General features: G+C 37.6%; 1 protein-coding gene across 2 annotated transcripts in view; it reads right to left on the reverse strand.

Moving 5' to 3' along the window:
• nicn1 (nicolin 1) overlaps positions 1-20,952 on the reverse strand; it is a 124,931-nt gene that overhangs the window by 11,140 nt on the left and 92,839 nt on the right. Inside the window, exon 8 of one of the 2 annotated variants that reach the window (XM_062544838.1) lies at positions 18,179-18,241. In XM_062544838.1, coding sequence (XP_062400822.1) covers positions 18,200-18,241 — 42 coding nt within the window. In that variant the 3' untranslated portion in view covers positions 18,179-18,199. Of the gene's footprint in view, positions 1-16,785; positions 18,242-20,952 lie in introns of those variants that run through there. The other variant, XM_062544840.1, reaches the window with a different exon arrangement.

Genomic DNA, 20,952 nt, shown 5'->3' on the forward strand with positions numbered 1-20,952 from the left:
CATCTGAATTTATAGCCACAATAGCCATGGGCAGGTGTAGTGTAGTGGATAAGGCATTGGGCTAGCATGCTGTAAGCCTAAGAATATTGCGGGTTCAATCCCCGGGTGCCACCATTGTGGCTTGCTCTTTAATTTCATTGATAGTGTAAGTCTCTTTGGATGAAAGTGTCTTAATAAATGCAACTGTAACCTTTATAACTAATTTGTAAATATGTAGCAAGGCATATACAGTCCTCACTTTAGATGAGCTCACAAAAATCATTAACTAACCACTTGTAACTCCTGAGTTAATCATGAATTACAATCTGAGAATTAACATAGGAGTAATACTTTACAAATGATGATCAAAGCATTTACTAATAGTTTGTAACTGGTTCATAATAGGGAGATGATTTCATTTATAAATGGTTGTTTCATTATTTATAAGGCATAAACCATGTATTTACAAACATTTGTTTTATTTACTATGAACAAACCATTCATAACTTTGTGAACAAATGCTTTACTGATGATGAATTATGCATGAACAATAAATTACTAATGATGAACAAACCATTAACTAATCACGAATTCACATAGAAGTAGTGTAGGCCTACATTGTAGAAACAATAGGCCTATAGCTTTTTTTTCAGCAGACATCGAAACATAGTGTAACGGTGCTGCTGCCCGTTACCGCTACACTCATTATGCAAACAAGACAAACACGCACGTAGTTTCAAACACTTTATTTTTCACACTACGGTTCAGCACTCAACATCGGTGGTAACCGGCATCTGCAAATACATAAACAAACATAACCCCATTAGTGACAAGCCTCACATACCACAGGATTACAGACTTGAAACGAACAATGAAACAAACTCTTACCTGCAGCCGGTGCGTGGGTTACTTCCGCGTCTGAACAAAAGATGTGACGGCAGCTCCCGAGGGACATTTGAACTTTGGCGGGGTGACGTCACCGCATGGACTGAGGGTTGCGTGTGTGAGAAGAGGGGTGTTTGGGGCGTATGAGTGATTTATGGTTTGTATGATGATGTAATGTGATGTGTGGTGCTGGTTTAGTGAATGATGTGCTGCTGATATGCTATAGTCTGTATTTATTGACATTGGAAAGTGGAATGTATATTTGTATAGATAATTGATTAGACAAGAGGGGAATGGACTAAGCCATTGGGGATAAAAGCTTGGTGGGAGATGGCTGAAGCAGTTGGGTCTGAGATGGGGTAGTGAGAGTACCTTTAGACCTGGGGGAAATGCCTGGAGCTACTTTTGCTATTTGTTATTGATCATTTGAAGTATTATTTTTGAAGTCCTTAATTATTGATTTAGAACTATTATTTGGAGTTTTTCTTTTTTTTCCCTCCATGGTGTTTTCCTGTGCCTTTACGGAATAAATGCTGGCTATTTTTACATCACCCTGTCTCCATTCATTACCGCAACGCCATCCCGACTACACATAGCCTACACATTCCCAAACGGATAATATCTTTCACTCATCATTTTTAATTCTCGCGCCCGTGCCTGCTCTCTCTACCCCCCCCCCCCCCCCCCCCCCCCTCCGAGGTAGCTAGACCTTACAAGATCCCTACAAGATTTTTACACAGCCTACGTGTGTAAAAAATATTTTCAGCTGAAATTCAAAGTTTTGGCCAAAACATTCACGGCAAGCGAAACTTCAGTGGGGACAGGGAGGTAGACTTTGTTGTTAGACTCCCCTAAAAGGAGTGTCTAAAGGTCTAAAGCTGCCAGTTACAACTGTCGTTCAAAAACAATTTATGATTAGATAGAAGTTTTTATTAAACTGCATGTGTAAAGCTTGGGAGGAATTATTAACCTTATTATTAGCCTTCCAAAGCACTCTTCCTTCGGAATACATCGCAGAAGCCCGCTACTTCTCTCTCCCACGACTCCAAAACAAAACTGTTATCTGTCACAGCAATAGGCAAGTCGATTTTGAATCACAATGGTCAACGTTTCAGCACTTTTTTTGGATCGTTCTGACGGTAGCCTACCTTTATGACTAGGTGCAACGACTTGATTATTTTCAGCCGATAACTGAATGTTATAGCCTATTCGTAGATTAACTGCACTCAAACTACCGTGTGTGATATTGATCTGTATAATAATCTCCAAAATATTAAAAACTAATAGCCTATTCATATTTATTAAAAACGAAATAGGCTATATAAAAAAAATACTACGAAAAAGTTCAAGAACTCTTCCAGAGTTTTTACCTCAAACAACACAAATAAATGAACAGATAGCCTACCTCAAACGTGCTGTATGTCATAATGAAACAACTACAGACTATCAACACGGTTTGACACGAATGAGACATGGCTTAGTGCAAACTGAATCTATGACCAAACGATTTGATTCGTGCACAAAGCGCCATCTAGCTATCATTATGTGTAAGTGACAGCGTCCCAGTCTAAGGACTCAGCGGTCATTTGACCGCCTCACCGCGCTTCTAGTAGTTCACACCAGCACGGCGCTTCTAGTAGGTCGTCAAAGCGGTCAAATGACCGGGGTGCGGCGCTTCTAGGTATAAGTGGGTCAGAACGGCCCGGCGCTTCTAGTGTTAACAAATGCTTAATAAATTATAAATTGTGTGTAGTTATTATAAAGTGTTACCGAATGTGTACTAATGAAATGAACTAAAAAGTTTCAATTGAAGTAGCAGAGCTAGACTAGGTGAAAGGTGAAAATCAGACAGTATTCTAGATAGACAGCACGTTTGTCAGCATCTGGTTACAACAAATGGATTACAAAATGTTTATAGTATGCATCACTTCTGTCACCAAGGCCAAGTACTTACAGCTTGAATGCAAAATGACACACAATAACACACATCTCCCAAAATGAATAACATTCTCAAAAATATGGAAAATTGTGGTCAAAAGATAATTGGTAGCTATGGTTGAGCACCTTAAAAATGTCACAGTCAACTCTGGATATGCAGTACACATACATAAAAGGTCAGTAATGGCATAATAACACTCTCTTTACCTCCTACATCTTCTCACAGCTCTCTTGGAAAAAAGAGTTAGTTTCCATAACAACCAAGCCTGATAGCAAGGCTCTGTACAACACCAGATCTCTTTTTCCCTGTGTGAGATGCTTAAAAACGGCATGGTGACATTCTCATCTTCTGCATGGGGGAAAAGCATTACTTTCTTTGTCTCAAAAGTCAAAATGGATCCTAATTCACCATGTTGAGATAGCAAACACGAACATGAGTTTTACAAACCCTGATAAAATATGGATTTACTAGTCTTGGAAGATGTTCATTCAGCTGTTTTATTTAGTAGAGAAAAAAAAAATTTCTGAGGAAAAATTAGAATAGAATCACATACCTCATAAGCACCATAATTAGTACTGAGGTGCACCTCTTCTGGCTTTTATTACCACTTGAATTCTCTGAAGCATAGACTTCACTAATGTAAAACAGTATTCTTCATCAATCATGTTTGAGATTTGCCAGACAACAGTTGACAGATCAGTTGTAAGGTAATTTGGCCATGTAATTTACTTGATATGTCTTTCCTGGAGAAAAGTTTTAACATTCCTTGCGATAATTATGGCAAGGTCCATTATCATCCTGGAAAATAACTTTATCACCAAAATGTCTTTCGGTTGATTGAATGACAAAAGAGTCCAGCATTTTAATGTACACTTGTGCATTTACTGTAGAAATATGGCTGCCATCTTCATTGCTGCCATACTCCACCTCATTGGCCAAGAGCTGCCACAGGGAATCCCAAATTAAACTGATGGCAGGCTCTTCAACCTGAACATGTCCAAAGCCTTTCCCCTTGCTGACACGCAGCCCCATATCATCAGTGGCTGTGGAAACTGTCTGGTTTTCTTCATGTAGTTATGTTTATATTTTGTTTATCGATTGTGGATGATTGGATGACAGTGGTATTCAAAGATGAATCACGAATCTGCATAGGGCAGTCTTTGTCTATAAAATAAAACAGCTGAATGAACCTCTTCCAAGAGTGGTGATTCCATATTTTTGGCAGAGGTTGTATATCTAGGCCTCAAGGTTCATTACTAAATTATTTGGTTAAAGCCCACCAATAGCAATACCTTTAAATGGAAAGGGTCAGACAATATTACTGCAGTATTTACCAGTGTTGTAGTACTCGAGACCAGGACTCGGAAATTTTGAGACTTGACTTGGACTTGAGCACTGAGCACTTGAGCACTCGAACTTGGACTCAGACTCGTACATTCAGACCATTCAGACTAAGAAATTGAGAAGAAGACTCGACTTTGTTTGTAATGTCATTAGGCTATAATTGTGATATGTCATTAGAATAATATTTGGTGTATGATTTTAATATCTAAATTATTTTTTTATATTAATATTAGTGCAATGCACTGGAGACTCGAACCTGGACTCGGACTCGTACATTCAGACCATTCAGACTAAGAAATTGAGAAGAAGACTCGACTTTGTTTGTAATGTCATTAGGCTATAATTGTGATATGTCATTATAATAATATTTGGTGTATGATTTTAATAAATTATTTTAAAATATTAATATTATTATATTAATATTATTTATATTAGTGCAATGCACTGGAGACTCGAACCTAGACTCAGACTCGAGGCATAATGACTTGACTACAACACTGGTATTTACAATCTCAATATTGCAGCCACTTCCTGCTCAGAGTTAGAGGCAAGAAAGGACATAACATCATCGCCATTCCTACCGTGTTCATGTACTGTGAGCTTATACACAGGGCCACTGCTGACCATTTGGGTGGTTCAGTTTAAATCCAGCCACTATAGGGAGCCAGTGGAGAGTAATATGTTACATGTTAGTTACAGGAGTTACGTGTGTCCTCTTTGGCTGATTGAAGACCAGGCGTGCTGCAGCATTCTGAATCAGTTATAACAATCTTACTAGCAAGTAGGCCAGCTTACAGTAGTCCAGCTAATAGTTAATTACAACAGTCCAGCACAGAGATAACCATGGCCTGTACAAGAAGTTGTGTGGGATCTGGTGTCAGATAAGGTCTGATCTTCCTAAAGTTAAGGATAAACCGACATCATTTTGCAATGGCTACATGGTCAGAGAAGTTAAGTCGGTTATCAATTCCGATGCCAAAGTTATGTGCCGATCTAGTTGGGGTCAATGAAGAAGAGTCAAGCCGGAGGTTAATCTGTCAGAGAACAGCTGTTTTATCTGGAAACACCAAAAAGCTACATTTTTGAGATTAAGCTAAAGGTCTTTCATCCCGACTGAAATATCCTGAAGGCATCCTGAAATCCGATGGGAATACTGATCCCTGAGGCACACCTGCGATGTCATGAGACTTTCATACCTGTCTCTGCCAAGATATGCTGAACACCCTTTAGGGTAAGATTCAAACCAGCTTTTCCAGGTCAGATAGTGTAGAAAGAAGAATGTGAAGGTTAACAATATCAAAGGCTATATAGATATATCTAGTAGGATTAATACTGATGAGAGGACTTAGCTACTCTCAATTAGGGTTTGGTATCGAGAATCGAGAATCGATGGGAACCGGGACTAGCTTTCCAATTCTCCCGGAATCGTTCAAAAGTTTAAATTTCAATTCCTAGCATCAATTCCCAGTCCGCGAACCGGAGGAAGACGCCGCTAAACACCAACGAAGAGGATGTTTGCATAACCGAGCTGAGGCAACTAAACGACAGTTCATAGATTTAATATTTACATTGTAGTTGAGAACAGCCCTGTGAGAAATTTATAGTAAAGTTCATAAAAAGTAAAAAGTTCATAGAATTGAAATTGATAGAGAAGATCAGACCGTTGGTTAGCTAGCTCATTTGAAATATCCAAACTTTTTTGACCCTGCCTCTTACAAGAATCGGAATTGAGAATCGTTAGGAACCGGAATCGAAACAAGGAATCGAAATCGGAATCGTTCAAATTCAAACGGTACACAACCCTACTCTCAATGCAATGCTTCAGTCAAAGACATTAAAGCAGTTTCAGTAAAATTACCACTCTTAACCAGACTGCATAGGATCTAGTAGGTTATTCTGATAAAGGGAGTCACATACTTGCTTGAAAACAACTTTCTCCAAAACATTTGACAAGAAAGGAAGAAGGGAGACAGGTTTTAGTTCTTCACATCAGCAGGATTAAGTATAGTTTTCTTTAGCAAAGGTGTAACCCCTGCCCTTTTAAAAGAAGGAACTATTCCAGAACTGAGTCGCGTTAAACACATGCATGACTACAGGTAGAACAGCAGGTGCAATAGATTGTAGAAGAGTGGACAGGACAGGTAGTTGCTAAGATCGTTTCCATCTCTGGATTTATGGCATTTCATCTCAGCATAATCTTTGTCAGCCATGAATGACGAGGTTTAGAATGAGTGGGTCTTACGGAAAGAGGACATGCTGCTTTTTTGTTATATGAATTAAAAATTGTATGGTTGACACATTTTTATGTCTAGATTACTACTAGTTGTATTGCTGTAACTTAGTGTAACAAATTACAAAAAAATATTTTACATCTACAACAAAGAACAATATTGAGATTGCATTATATTATATAAAATATATATTCTGGCAATTACAGTATATAGCCTGACGAGCCAGACCCACATCAAGACCATAGGCAGAGCTCAATCGGAGGGGTGGGATAAACAGTTGTCTTTCAAAATGCCTCTCCAAACAAGATAAAAGCGCGACAACGAATCATCTTCTTGTTTTGAAGCAGCAGGACTTATGGTCACGGGTCAGTCGTCACAGCACTTTGGTCAACTGTGGTTGTTTTTTAAATGTGCTATATAAATAAATTGACATTGACATTGACATTGACATTGACATTATGTTAATAAGCCCGCCCATAGACTCTCTAAACAATGTGATTGGCCTGATAGAAGTTTAATTTTCCACCTCGGAAGCCAAAGTAGAGTCGCTAGGGTGCATCTAGATTTCTAGGCTAGAAGTTATACATTAAACGGGACAAACTTCCACAATCTACTTGTGTAGACTCTCCAACAGAAGATACAGGGTCTCCTTATGTAAACACAACCGGTTCAAACATTCCTTTGTCCCAAAGTCAGGATCTGAACCCGAAATTGGAAAGTTGGGATGATGTGTGCAATACAAATAAAAACTGAATGTGATACAGTACAAACTACAAGTTTGTAAAGGATATAGACAACATGCCAAATGTTGAAAACGACAAATTTGACTATATCATGGAACATATATCCTCATTTTGAATTTGATGCCAGCAACACACCTCAAATAGAGTTGGGACAGAGGGAATGCTTGCATCACCCCTCCTCATCACAACATTGTGTGCTCAACAGTCTGGGGTCTTCCTAATCATGATTTTTATTCCATGATGCATCCAACTTGACAGATATGGACTGCAGACAGACCATTTGAGCACATGGACTCTGCTTCTATGGAGCCATATCTGTAGAAGTCATTGGGATTGCTTTCCCTGAAAAAGAGGTAATCTGGATGACAGTGTTGCTCAGATGATGCTCCAAAATCTGTGTACATCATTCTTAATTGATTGTGCCATGCCAAATGTGCAAAGTGCCCATGCTATTGGCAATAATACACCCCCACACAGTCATAGATGTTGGGGTTTGAACTGAGCAGTTCTGAACTTGATTGTGTCCTCTGGGCAAAAAAGGAGGGAGACTGAGTCCATTTCCAAATTCCTGTGGAATCTATACTTTCAGTACAAATTTATCTGCAAGGTTTCTCCATGGAAATGTTAAATACACCACAAGGTTGCCTGTAATAAAAGTTTACTTTATTTAAAAAGTTGATTTGCAAGTGGTCTCTCCAAAGGAATTTTTCTTTAAGGATATGAAGCAATTTCACTCCAGCTCTCTGCTAATGTGGGAAAATGCTGCCATCTGCTGGCTCTTTTCTCCACACTTTAGATAAAAAAAAAATGAAATTCTCACACTATAATACAGTCATTATGCAGTACACATATATGAGACATTTTCAAATTTTCACTGAGATGTATACAGACAAACATGTTGTTTTTCAATTTGTAAATGATGTAGTCATTGTCTTCATAAAACATCAGATGCATCATCACGATGGTAGCTCCATACTAATAAGGCATTTCCTGTAATTCAATTGAAAATGTTGGTAAATGCCACTGGGACACCATGGCATTGTGTCAGTGGTCAGATGAATGGAAAGTATGTTTCTTGGCAAGAAGAACTATAATCTGGAGAACTTCTGCAAAGAGGAATGGTCTCAATTCCCCTTCTTTGTATTCTCAAACAATGAGATGTAACAGAACAACAGAGTAAAAAATTACAGGTACATGATGGGATTTGTTTGAGCTGCTATTGGGTTGCCTTGCTTGTTTTGCGCAGGGGGGCGCCAGAATTCTTGGGCCCAATTAAATATATATATATATATTTAAAAAAGAAAAAAGAAAAAAATAAATTATATATAATAGAAATCAATATAGATTTATAACATTCTGTATGCACATTGTGGCTACTTCAGAGCCCTCCAGCAAACATCAGGATTTCAGTAATGTATTCCAATTGGATAACACATTACATTACAGATCTAGCCTGGCTAACGCCTACCACTTCTCAAATGAGATGTGGTCTGGCAACCAGACGTTCATTTTCTCGTATTTGAAAAAATGCCCAGATCCGTTCATTGGGCGCCACGGATGTCTATCAAATGCGCATAGCTCACCCAACTCGTTCGTATGCAACGCTAAGGGCTGCCATTGACATCAGTGTAAATCCTTTGGCGTCGAATGTAGACGCAAGAAGGCAACGGAAACTTCTCGGATGTTCTGTGATTGGTTTGCCAACATCAGGCGAACATTTGGGCGTTAGTTTCCAGACTGGCTTAGCAGCGGGATTGAAATCACCGCACAAGGCAGTATGGGAACACCCAGGCTATTACAGATCAGTAATAAGTGGATAATGTTATGGTAATATATATGCAATTTCATGGAAATAATATTTTTAAACCATATATTGCAAATAATTAATGTGTAATTTCTAGACAATTACTGTGCAATTACCATACAAAAACAATGCAAATAACTTGGGTAAAATAAAATGGTAATAACTGCTGTAAATATGTACTTACCGAAGCAATACATATTTAGGATTTACTTATTGTGACATAATATTTCTGTAATTATACCAACATTATGGTGCTATGAAGGACTAAATTACATAGTAACTTCTAAAGTGTTATGGCACAATTTACACAGTGGTCAAAGTTTTTGTGGTAGTTAGTTTGATGGTAAAATGTGACCTGTTATCTGTTATTATGATGAATAAATAAGGTAATTTCACAATAACTATATGGTATCAGGGCTGTAAAATACTGTTTTGTCTTTTCGAAAGGATTTCAACAACTCCCCACCGTACAGAAAACCTTTCGAAAGGACAAAACAGTATTTTACAACCCTGATACCATATAGTTATTGTGAAATTACCTAATTTATTTCATCATAACAACAGATAACAGGTCACATATTATGTCACAATAAGTACATCCTAAATATTTATTGCTTCAGTAAGTACACATTTACAGCAGTTATTACCCATTTTATTTTACCCTGAGTTATTTGCATTGTTGTTGTATGGTAACTGCACAGTAATTGCCTAGAAATTACACATCAATTATTTGTAATATGTGGTTTAAAAATATAATTACCATTAAATTGTATACATATTACCATAACATTACCCACTTATTACTGATCTGTAATGTTAAGTGTTACCTCCAATGGTTTCCTTTTACTGTATGTGATCAAATATGATATACGAAATCTGCTAGTCATTATCAGCTAACTAGCTGGTGTGTTGTATATCATGACATCGAGTGTCAGTGAATAATACCTTTCTTTGGAAAAACCGAGTGACTCTGGTATTTCTGCTAGCGTTTTTGATACCCGGATTTCATAATTTACCGAACTCCTGCTTGGCAACTTCTAAAATGCACACAGCTAATGCAGAGTGCGAATTGGCGGGTAGGCTAGCCTACTCCTTATAGTTTGAATTACAGGGGGCACTGAGAGCTACATACAGAGAGGGTTAAAGTGGATCTTTTCAACACATTTTCAACAAGCTAAATATCTTCTAGCAAGTTACATTTACCCATGCACGTCTGCAGCAAACCGAATTTAGCCTAGCGGTTTGACATTCAACGTTCACACTAACCGACCCCCCTTTATTTTGGTCTAGTCCGTGCTAGTACATTGGGATGAGTCAGAAAAGTCAATATTTCATGCGTAACCAGCCTGCTACCTCGCGAGGAAAAGTTGCTCACAACTCCAAGGCTAACTCATTGTCTACAATGGCGGAATCACCTGTTGCATCCATGAGTCCAACTAAACAAGACAACGTTGCCACTGAGTTGACTACCATAAGATCTATTCTTGAGCAGCTAGCTCATGACATGACTGCTGTGAAAGGTGGTATTCGAGTCTCTTAATGAAACTGTTAACAACCTTGGTCTGAAATGACCAAAGGAATAAACGATACAATTTTGAGATATTGTATTATCGTATCGTATTACCGTCTGGATTCAGGAGGCGGTTATGTTTTTCGCTTGGCGGTGTAATGGCATGGTTTGGCTATCTGAATAGTTTAAGTTCAAATGTATGACAACCAAGGAAGAAGTAATAATAAAAGTTATGTAGGCTACTTGCATCCTGATCGTTGTGTCCTTAAATATATAGTTAGAGGAACAATACATGGTGTCAGAAGCTCATAACTCACAACACAAGGAGGCTTATTGCTGAAGGTAAAGTTCAGATACTTCAAATGTTACAATGTGTATGGGCTCTTCTCAACCCTCTATCCTCAGTCCGCCAGCTCATGTCCCGGAAATCAATCAAAGCCCTGCGTCATCTCATTCATCTAATTTCAAGACTGAGGAGAGAGGAAGGAGGTGGAAGGCCTGATACATGAGGATACGAGTATCCTGCGCAGAACACCAAAAAAGGACATTTTCTGCATATCCATTACTGATCATGCCAGTCACGAATGTGACATATTCTCCTTTGAATGATGGGTTCCTATTGAATTTCTTTTTCATGCTCTGTAGACATTGCTCTGCAATGCAATGGTTATTGGGAAGCACACCATTATCTTTTCTGAAGGGTAACTTAAGACTGTAATGTCCATTCACAATTGTGGCCGATTCATCTGCTATTTTCAGAAAACGCCTGTCCTCAATGGACATTTCCTTCACTTCCTCAGACAACCTTTCACTGAAATCAGTGTTATACTGGGCAATCAGCATCTCATGCAGGTTATGCACTGATATCCTGTTGACTGTATGAGAGGGCATGACATTGCTAGAACCTATTCCTAACGGGCCATTCACTACCGATCCAAGCAATGTTCTCATAGCATATGGGCCGTCTCCTTCGCTGTTCACAATTTGCCAAGGCTCTATGGCTTTGGGTGCATTTGTGCCAATCAGCAAATCAATGTCTGCATCAATGGTGGAAATTTGGACATCTCTAAGATAAGGCCACTTTGACAAGAGTTCTCTGATTGGGTATGTTACTCTTTGATACAGGAATCTCTGCTTGTGTGTATGTCTCTGGCAGAGTTATGAACACATTGGTGTGAAGTCCACTTACTTCAAGTCCAGTGATGACATTGGTTGACACAGTTCTCTCCTGGCCCATTGTGCGCAACAAGATGTTGGTTCTTTTCCCTTGTACATTTAGTTGGTGACACTGTTCTTCACCGGTCCCAGTATGACTGCACTCTTTAAGAGAGACCTGTCCTGTGTTCACCTTTCTTGGTTCTTCATTGGCCACTCCTCTAGCTGTTTCTGCTCCTTTGTTCTGCTCCAGTTTTCCTATGTGCAGTACTGTAGGATGTGGTCTCTTGCAAATAGTGCATGAGTGATGCTGGGTGCACTCCTTGCTCATATGGCCTGTAACAAGACATGCAAAGCAAATTCCTCTTTCTTTAAAAAATGAGATTGTCAGTGTGACGTTTCCTTTTGAACAACGAACAGCTTGCCAGTAGATGTTCTCCTGAGCAAAACAGACAGAATTGCTTATGTTGGACTGTCAAATCACTGTTCCTCTGTTTGAGAGTAGGACTGACCTGATCAACAGCTGTAGCATTGGTTGTGAAGCTTTTGTCAGTGAATTTGGGTTTCACAGGACTTGATTGTGTGGGCTTTACAATGCGTGCCCTTGGTGAAGGTATATCACCAAAGACAGGATCCGTCAAGATTTTGACTTGCCTTTCAATGAATTCAACTAAGGTTCTGAATGTGACTCTGCGCTTGGTTGTTTCTTGAAATTGGCACACTTCATCTCGCCATCTCTCTCTTAATCTGTAAGGCAAGGACAGATTTAATTAATCCATATAGGCAATCTCATTTATGGCATTCAAACAACCTCTGAGATACAGAGCATATGACCTCAGAGTTTGGGAATCTTCAGCTCTAATGGGGTTCCATGACAATGCCTTGTTAATATATGCACTGGATATCACTGGATATTCATTTCCAAAGTGCTCTTGGAGCAACTCTTTGGCCTTTGCAAAGCCTCTATCTGGATCTAAGAAGAGACTAGTTTTAACCAGCTCTCTAGACTGACCGGACGTATATTGCTCTAGATAGAACAGTTTATCCTTTGCATGCTCAATTTTGCTCTCAATAATATGCTCAAATGAAGTGATAAAAGATCTGTACTCAATTGGATCATTATTAAATACCTTCATCTCCTTTCGTGGCATAAATGATTTGTCCTGTTGCTTTATCAATGAAACTGTGATGTAATTTTGCCTCTGTAGAATGTTCCCACTAAGCAAGCAACGTCTATGGACGTCCAAAAAACAGTGGTCTGTCCAGGCTGTGATCTGGACGTCTATTTGACAGCCAAAATCAGTTAATAAATGACATTGGGACAATAGTCCAGCCTGACCCCATTCTGGACGTCTATAGACCGCCAAAATTAGTTACAAATAGACGTTCTGCCATTCTGGCTACTCTGAGGACGTCTTCTGGATGTCTAATTAAGTCTTTCAGACGTCTTCAAGCGACGCCTATATCACACCCAGAACAACACATCTATTCAAAGTCCAGGAAATATGTCTTAAAAACTTTCATTCTGGCTAGTCTGAAGACGTCTTCTGTAGTTCGGCGACCACGTCTTCTGGACAAATTTTGGACCAGTTTTTGCTCAGTGGGTTGTAGAGCTGAGCAGTATCCTGTGGAATCCCAATGGGAGGTTCAAGAGGAACAACGGGTGTGTCACCTGCTGGCTGTTGTCTTGAGCGAGGCCGTGCTGGGCCATGATGAGTTTGCTGAGTGGTTTGAGAGGGCCGTGTTTGGTGAGAGGCCACACGGGCTTGTGGGGGCTCATACGTCTGTGAATGAGATGGGTGCAGCTGCGTTGGTTGGGCAGGGTACATGTACAGAGATTGATCTGGCCAGAGCGACTGCCGCACTGATGGAAGAAAGTAGGGTTCCTTTTGGGCATGAAGTTGTATTGGTTGAGGTGGGAGGGCATGAGATTTAAGTCTGACACTTGCATCTTGAATTTTTGTATGAACATTTTCTGTCATTGGTTCACTCTCCTTTCCTATGAGTTCCTTTGTCTTTTGTAATTTGAGTGATTTATCTAAATGCTCATTCATTCCATCTCCCACTGAAACATTGCTTTCACTGTTACTTAATATATTGAGTTTGCAATAGCAGCATCCAATTCAGTTCTGAGGGCTAACATTTCCTTTTGCTTCCTCAAAATGTCCTGTCTTTTAGTCAATTCGGCCTCCTCATTCTCTATGCCATGTTTTTCTTTAAGACCCGTCAATTGAATTTCTAGCGCAGCCTTTTCTGCTGCCGCACGTCCTAACGCGGAGGAGGCTACGGAGATCTTTGAACTTGCATCTTCTGCCTTCTTGCCGAGAGTTGCAGAAACACTGTCATCTGGGCCTATTTCAACTTCTTCTCCTTTCTTTCCATGTGCAACTAGCCATTATTCCACGTCCTCAACGAATATACTGTCAGTTTTTCTCTTAGGTTTATACCACGCTTCACTATCCAATTCGCGATCCTTCTGACTTAATACGTTCTGATACTCCTTATGTCTATCTTAAAAATCATACATCAACTCTTCGTACTTATCCATTTGTTCCATTACTTCATTAACATGTGTTTCTTCTTTCAGCATCATGTCTTTTATAAAGTTAATTTTTCGTGTAAGCAATCCAAGCTTTATCTTTCGTGCATTACGCAAATTGCTCTCAATATCTTGAGCGTCTCCCATATCAGGAGGGTTTTCCTCTACATCAGTTTGCAAACACGTTTCTTCGTTCTTTTCTGTTTGATTGGCCAAAAAATCTAACGCAAAAATATTCACCAAATCTAAGTATCTTTTAAAAAAATATTATTTCACGTCTTCAAAAACTAGACTTTTCATTATTGCTTTAATTCCAAAAAAGTGCGTGCATTAACCCAGGTAAAAATGAACTGTGAAATTTCATAATAAAACTTTAAAATACTTCATGGTGGAACTTTAAAGTTAACTGTAAAGTAATCATCCATGTTTACCGTTGTACTATGAAAATTCATAGCCGTTCGTGGTAAATTGGTCCAAATTACTATGAAATTAACTGTCAAAGTTCATGGTAAAAAATATCATGGTTGAACTTCAAAGCTAACTGTAAAATAATCATCCATGTTTACAGTTCTACTATGAAAATTCATAGCCGTTCGTGGTAAATTGGTCCAAATTACTATGAAATTAACTGTCAAAGTTCATGGTAAAAAATATCATGGTTGAACTTTAAAGCTAACTGTAAAATAATTATCCATGTTTACAGTTCTACTATGAAAATTCATAGCTGTTCGTGGTAAATTGGTCCAAATTACTATGAAATTCACTGTCAAAGTTCATAGTAAAAAATATCAACTTGTGAATGTTTCATAGTTTAGCATTCACCATTCTACTATAAAAATGTATAAAAATGAATTGTGAAATTTCATATTACACAGTAATATACTTCATGGTTGAACTTTAAAATTAACTGTAAAATAATCATCCATGTTTACAGTTCTACTATGAAAATTCATAGCCGTTCATGGTAAATTGGTTCAAATTACTATGAAATTCACTGTCAAAGTTCATGGTAAAAAATATCAACTTGTGAATGTTTCATAGTTTAGCATTCACAGTTCTACTATGAAAATGTATAAAAGATGAACAGTGAAATTTCATATTACACAGTACTTCATGGTTGAAAGTTCACTTTAAAACAATCATCCATGTTTACAATTCTACAATGAAAATTCATAGCTGTTTGTGGTAAATTGGTCGAAATCACTGTAATTAACTGTCAAATTTGATGGTAAAAAATATCAACTTGTGAATGTTTCACAGTTTAGCGTTCACAATTCTACTTTGAAAATGTATAAAAATGAACTGTGAAATTTCATATTACAAAGTAATATACTTCATAGTTGAAAGTTCACTGTAAAACAATCATCCATGTTACAGTTCTACTATGGAAATTCATAGCAGCTCGTGGTAAATTGGTCGAAATTACTATGAAATTAACTGTGAAAGTTGATGTCAACTTGTGAACGTTTCACGGTTTAGCATTCACAGTTCTACTTTGAAAATGTATACATATTGACTGTGAAACTTCATATTAAAACTGTAAAATACTTCATGGTTGAACTATTAATGTTCACTTTCCATGTTTACAATTCTTCTATAAAAGTTAATTGCAGTTCTTGATAAATTGGTCCAAATTCACAGGTTAAGACCCAGTATATTTTGTATATGCTGCCCCTAACATTTCCACATAACTTGATTAAGCTTTATAATACAGTTGTAGAGGGATATGTGTGGGCCGGCAATAAGCCAACTTTTAATCAATCCAAAGTATATGCCGCCAAAGACCGTGGTGGTTTAGCATTGTCTAAGGTGGACTGGTATCATTTTGCATTTTCTCTCTCCCAGCTACATAAGATAAATAATTCCCCTGAGCAGAGGCCGTCATGGGTTAAAACAGAAGAGGAACTTGTGGCTCCTACATCTTTAGAGGCCTTTCTCACTCAGATGGGAAGACCGGTACCCTTTAAAGATCCTGTTTTGGCTTTTTACAAGAAACTTGGTGGAGATCTCACCAATTCATTAATACCAATCTAATCTGGGACTTTAGTCCATATGCTATATGACTGTGGAAAAAATGATCACCTGTGGGATGGGATTAATACTCTTTTGAATGGTCTATTTCAACTTAATTTCTCTAAGTCTCCAGCTTTATGTATTTTAGGTCTGTTACCAGATAACATTAATCTAACTGGGAGACAGCGGTTATGGGTACGACTGGCAACCATAACAGGATGAGGCATTGGAAGTCATCTTATTTTTGTTGTTTTAAGGAATGGATTGAACTAATGACTAAAATGGCTTTATAGGAGCGTGTAACTTTCAGTGTCAAGAGGAGAGAGGATCTCTTCAATCAGGTCTGGGGTCCCTTTTTGAATTATCTAGACTAGAGGATACAGTATGTCTATTTAGATAAGTAACTGAGTATATTGTATGTAACTGACTGGTTTACTCAGAGCTCTATGTTATGTTAATTTAAGTGTGTAGGCACTTTGTTCTTTTCTTTTGTTTGTTTGTTTGTTTGTTTGTCTTTATTTTGTGTGTGTGTTCTTGTTTCTATGCCTTATTAAAAAAAAAGAGAAAAAAAGACAGTGAGCTGACTGTAGATTTGTATTTTTTACTTGATGTCTATGCTCTGTATGTTCTTCTGTCTGCCAAAAAAAAAATATGTATATATATATATAAAAGAAAGAAACAAGGACATTGACATTTTAACCTGACTTTATCCAGTGTTCAAATCTCTGCACTGAAATAGAATACAGGTATGCAAATAAGCAGATGTTCAATTAGATAATGCCTCATTTATCTATTCAAACATTTCAGAAAATTTCAGAAAACTAAAAAAAAAAAAAATGTCTTAAAGTAAGTCAACTGGAGAAGTTTCATATTATATATTATATTACTTGTTCTCCTGTAGTGTCTTGTCTGCAGGGGCCTATGCTATTGTGCTAATTAGCTTAGAATACACAGTCAGGCAAACAAAATATCTGAACAGTATTTACAAAATATTGGACATTTCTTCAGCTTTAGCCCCAAAACTTTTTAAAAGACATTTTTCATTGAGTACAGTAGTCCTATAGGACTCTAAAACATATTATCAAACAACATAATACTGAAACAATCTGGGCTACTTGTGATAACAAATACAGTATGTATCCAGCAGAATGAAGTGGATATAATATGACCTCATTTCCTGAATAGACTTCCTGACCACACATGTTCCAGAGTGAACATTTTAATTCAATGTGGGACAGTTCACTGTAGATAGCCATTTTGTATTTTGTGCTAAAATGTTTTCCACATAGCACATTGTTACATATGTTGTTACTGCAGTTGTGCTTTTGTATGTGCATGATGGCCTGGCAGAGAATGACCTGACCTTAGTGGCGTCAGTTAAACAAACAACTGGAGAGAAGACAGACAGACAAACATACATTGACAAGCCTTCCATGCTTTATAGATGTAAACGGTATAACAGTTCTTTTTCATATTTTCATTGACAACATTAACAAGGTATCTGGTCACATCACTGATACATAAATGAACAGGGTTTGCCTCAACATGACTTCATAACACAGAGAGAACACTTGTAACCCATATTTATGAATCAAGAAATGTCTCGTCACAATGTTTGGCCATTAAATATGAAACTGCAATAAATATGTTTCTCGTATTCAAACACACAGAGTATACAGATATACTGTATTTACAGAGATATTTAAGATGACATTGAAGCAATTTTCACTGGCACTGGATAATGATGCTTAAAGAAGAAATGCATAAGTCCAACTTAGTTTATTTTCTTTAAATGAGTGTTGATGTACAGTACATGACATTGTTTTACAGACAGATGTTGTAATAAGGCATCATTAGAAGCTGTATACGTTGACTTGTGATTTCATCAAGGAGGCCTGTGCCTAACAGCAGCATGCACTTTCTTTTCATGGAAAGGTTTCATCACATTTGATCAAATAAACTGAAATTCAATCCATTACGAACTGTACATTATGTCCAGGAATGACTGGTCATACCTTTTCGGCAAGAATGTCCACATATGTGCCCATCTTAATGTGTTATGTGTAGGATAGCAGGTTAATGTCATAGCAGCCATCCACCTGTAAACATATGAGAAAACAAATGTCTAATGACTGGTACCATACAGGACAATGTATTTCTAATGACTGGTACCATACAGGAAACTGTATGTCTTTTAACTGGTGACTCACATGACTGTGTATAACACAAGTAAATGCACAATATGTGCTCTTCCGTTCATTCATATGTTCATTTGTTCTATCTATCAATCTACCTATCTACCTATCTATCTATCTATCTCTCAACAAATAGGAAATTAAGCATGAGAAGGTATGGAATTCCATTTCAAATTAAGAGCCATGGTTTATGTATTTCTACAAGTACTTTCAATTCTGGGGGAACAGACACACCATAACCAATTCAGAATGGTTCTGTGACAAACCAGTTGAGAAACACTGGGGAAAAGAATGGCTTGTATAAAAGATCTATTCCACTTGTGATGCTAGAAACCTGTATGGTATTTCTTCCATCTATATCCTTCTCCTTATTGTTCATAAAACGCAATTAAATGTATCCATTGCCAATAGAAAAGCATATTGATGGTGGTCCCATATTGGACTTTATCAAAAGATGTAAAAATTCCTCAAAAGTCACACATTTCACATTCAGGTCAAAGGGTTTTTACTAACAGCACCTGTTTTGTAATCTGTCCTGCTACATTTCAACTTCATACTCCATTAGCATGAAATATGCTCATCAATCAGAGGACCTGAGGGCCCACGTACAAAGATTTGTGTTGAAATCATACAACAACTTTACTGCACAACATAAATGGTAAATGTCGTTGCAGAACATACAGTAATTGGCATATGTTTGTGTTCATTGCATGGGAGAGGGTAAATTATTTTGCAAATAATATGGTAAAACCATAGAACAGAGAAGCTGCAGAGCTGCTACAGAGAAACCATAGAACAGTCTCTGCTTACTTACAGAGTAAGTTGTCTATATAACCAGTTATATAGTAAGAACCTGGTTATACTGTACCATGGAAAAGACATGACTTAATTGTATAGACTTTGTGGTAACACTTTACATTACAGATCAGTAATAAGTGGGTAATTTTATGGTAATATATATGCAATTTCATGGTAATGATATTTTTAAACCACATATTACAAATAATAATGTGTAATTTCTAGACAGTTACTGTGCAATTACCATACAACAACAATGCAAATAACTTGGGTAAAATTAAATGTTAATAACTGCTGTAAATATGTACTTACCGAAGCAATAAATATTTAGGATTTACTTATTGTGACATAATATTTCTGTAATTACACCAACATGATGGTGATATGAAGGACTAAATTACATGGTAACTTCTAAGTATTATGGCACAATTACACAGCGGTCAAAGTTTTTGTAGTAGTTAGTTTGATGGTAAAATGTGACCTGTTATCTGTTTTTATGACGAAATAAATAAGGTAATTTCACAATAACTATATGGTATCAGGGCTGTAAAATTTTCAAAATGGCTGACAATATATGCAGAAAAATCACAAAAAATAACATATAGTATAGCAATTCCGTGACCATTCTCTGGCAAATATGTTTTGTCGACTGATTTGACTTCTATACACCCTATACATCTCATTTTGAGATTTAGACATCATCTTGGCCCTGAAATCCAAGATGGCCGCCATCTGGTAGAGCGAAAACATAATTTTTAATACACAAATTAAATTTTTAACCAGAGCACCTAGAATGATGCATGAAGACACTTTTTGTGGTAAATTAACCATAAGGATTGTGATCTTGACATCATTTTGACATTAGCACATTGTTCTGACCCAAAAATCCAAGATGGCCACCATCCGGGAAGGCAAAAATGTGACATTTAGAAGAAGCACTGCCTTTGACACCATAGATCATGACAAACTACTTGATAGGCTTGAACATACCATAGGCATCAAAGACTCAGCACTCACTTGATTAAGATAATACCTTACCAACTGTCAACAATTTGTACTGGTCCATAACGAACCATCTACCAAGATTATGAAAAAATATGGAGTGCCTCAAGGCTCAGTACTGGGGCCCCTCTTATTTTTCCTGCATATGCTTCCCCTTGGTTCTTAAATTAGGAAACATGGCATTCATTTCCATACTTATGCAGATGATACACAATTATACCTTTCCATAAAGCCTGATGAATAACCCTGTTAGCCAAACTTGACACATATATAAGAGATATAAAAACCAGAGCACCTAAAATGATGCATGAAGACATTGTAAATGGTAAATTGACCATAAGGATTGTGATTTTGACATCATTTTGACATTAACACATTGTTCTGATCCCAAAACCCAAGACGGCCACCATCAGAGAGGGCAAAAATGTAAAGTTTAAAGGGATAGTTCGGGTTTTAAGACACAAAGTTATATGGGTTCCCTGTCAGCAACGTTGTGCATCAGCACTGACTTACCCCCCGACAGCGTCCTGTGAGCCGAGATCCAGCCGGTTTTTGATCGTTTTTGATGCTGAAGAAAGTAGTCCGGCAAGTTTCTGGGGTCACGAAAGTAAAGTGTTTTTCTTCTCAAAACCATATGCGTTCAACAGAGTGATATATTTGCACCACAAAAACGTTGTCCAGCTGTCAGTAGCGCGCAGTGATAGGAATCGCGAAAAATAAGTAAGTGATAACGAGGTTTGAATTTTTCCTGGACAACGTTTTTGTGGTGCAAATATATCACTCTTTTGAACGCATATGGTTTTGAGAAGAAAAAC

Source organism: Sardina pilchardus, chromosome 9 (genome assembly GCF_963854185.1).
Source record: "Sardina pilchardus chromosome 9, fSarPil1.1, whole genome shotgun sequence".
Taxonomy (NCBI): Eukaryota; Metazoa; Chordata; class Actinopteri; order Clupeiformes; family Clupeidae; genus Sardina; species Sardina pilchardus.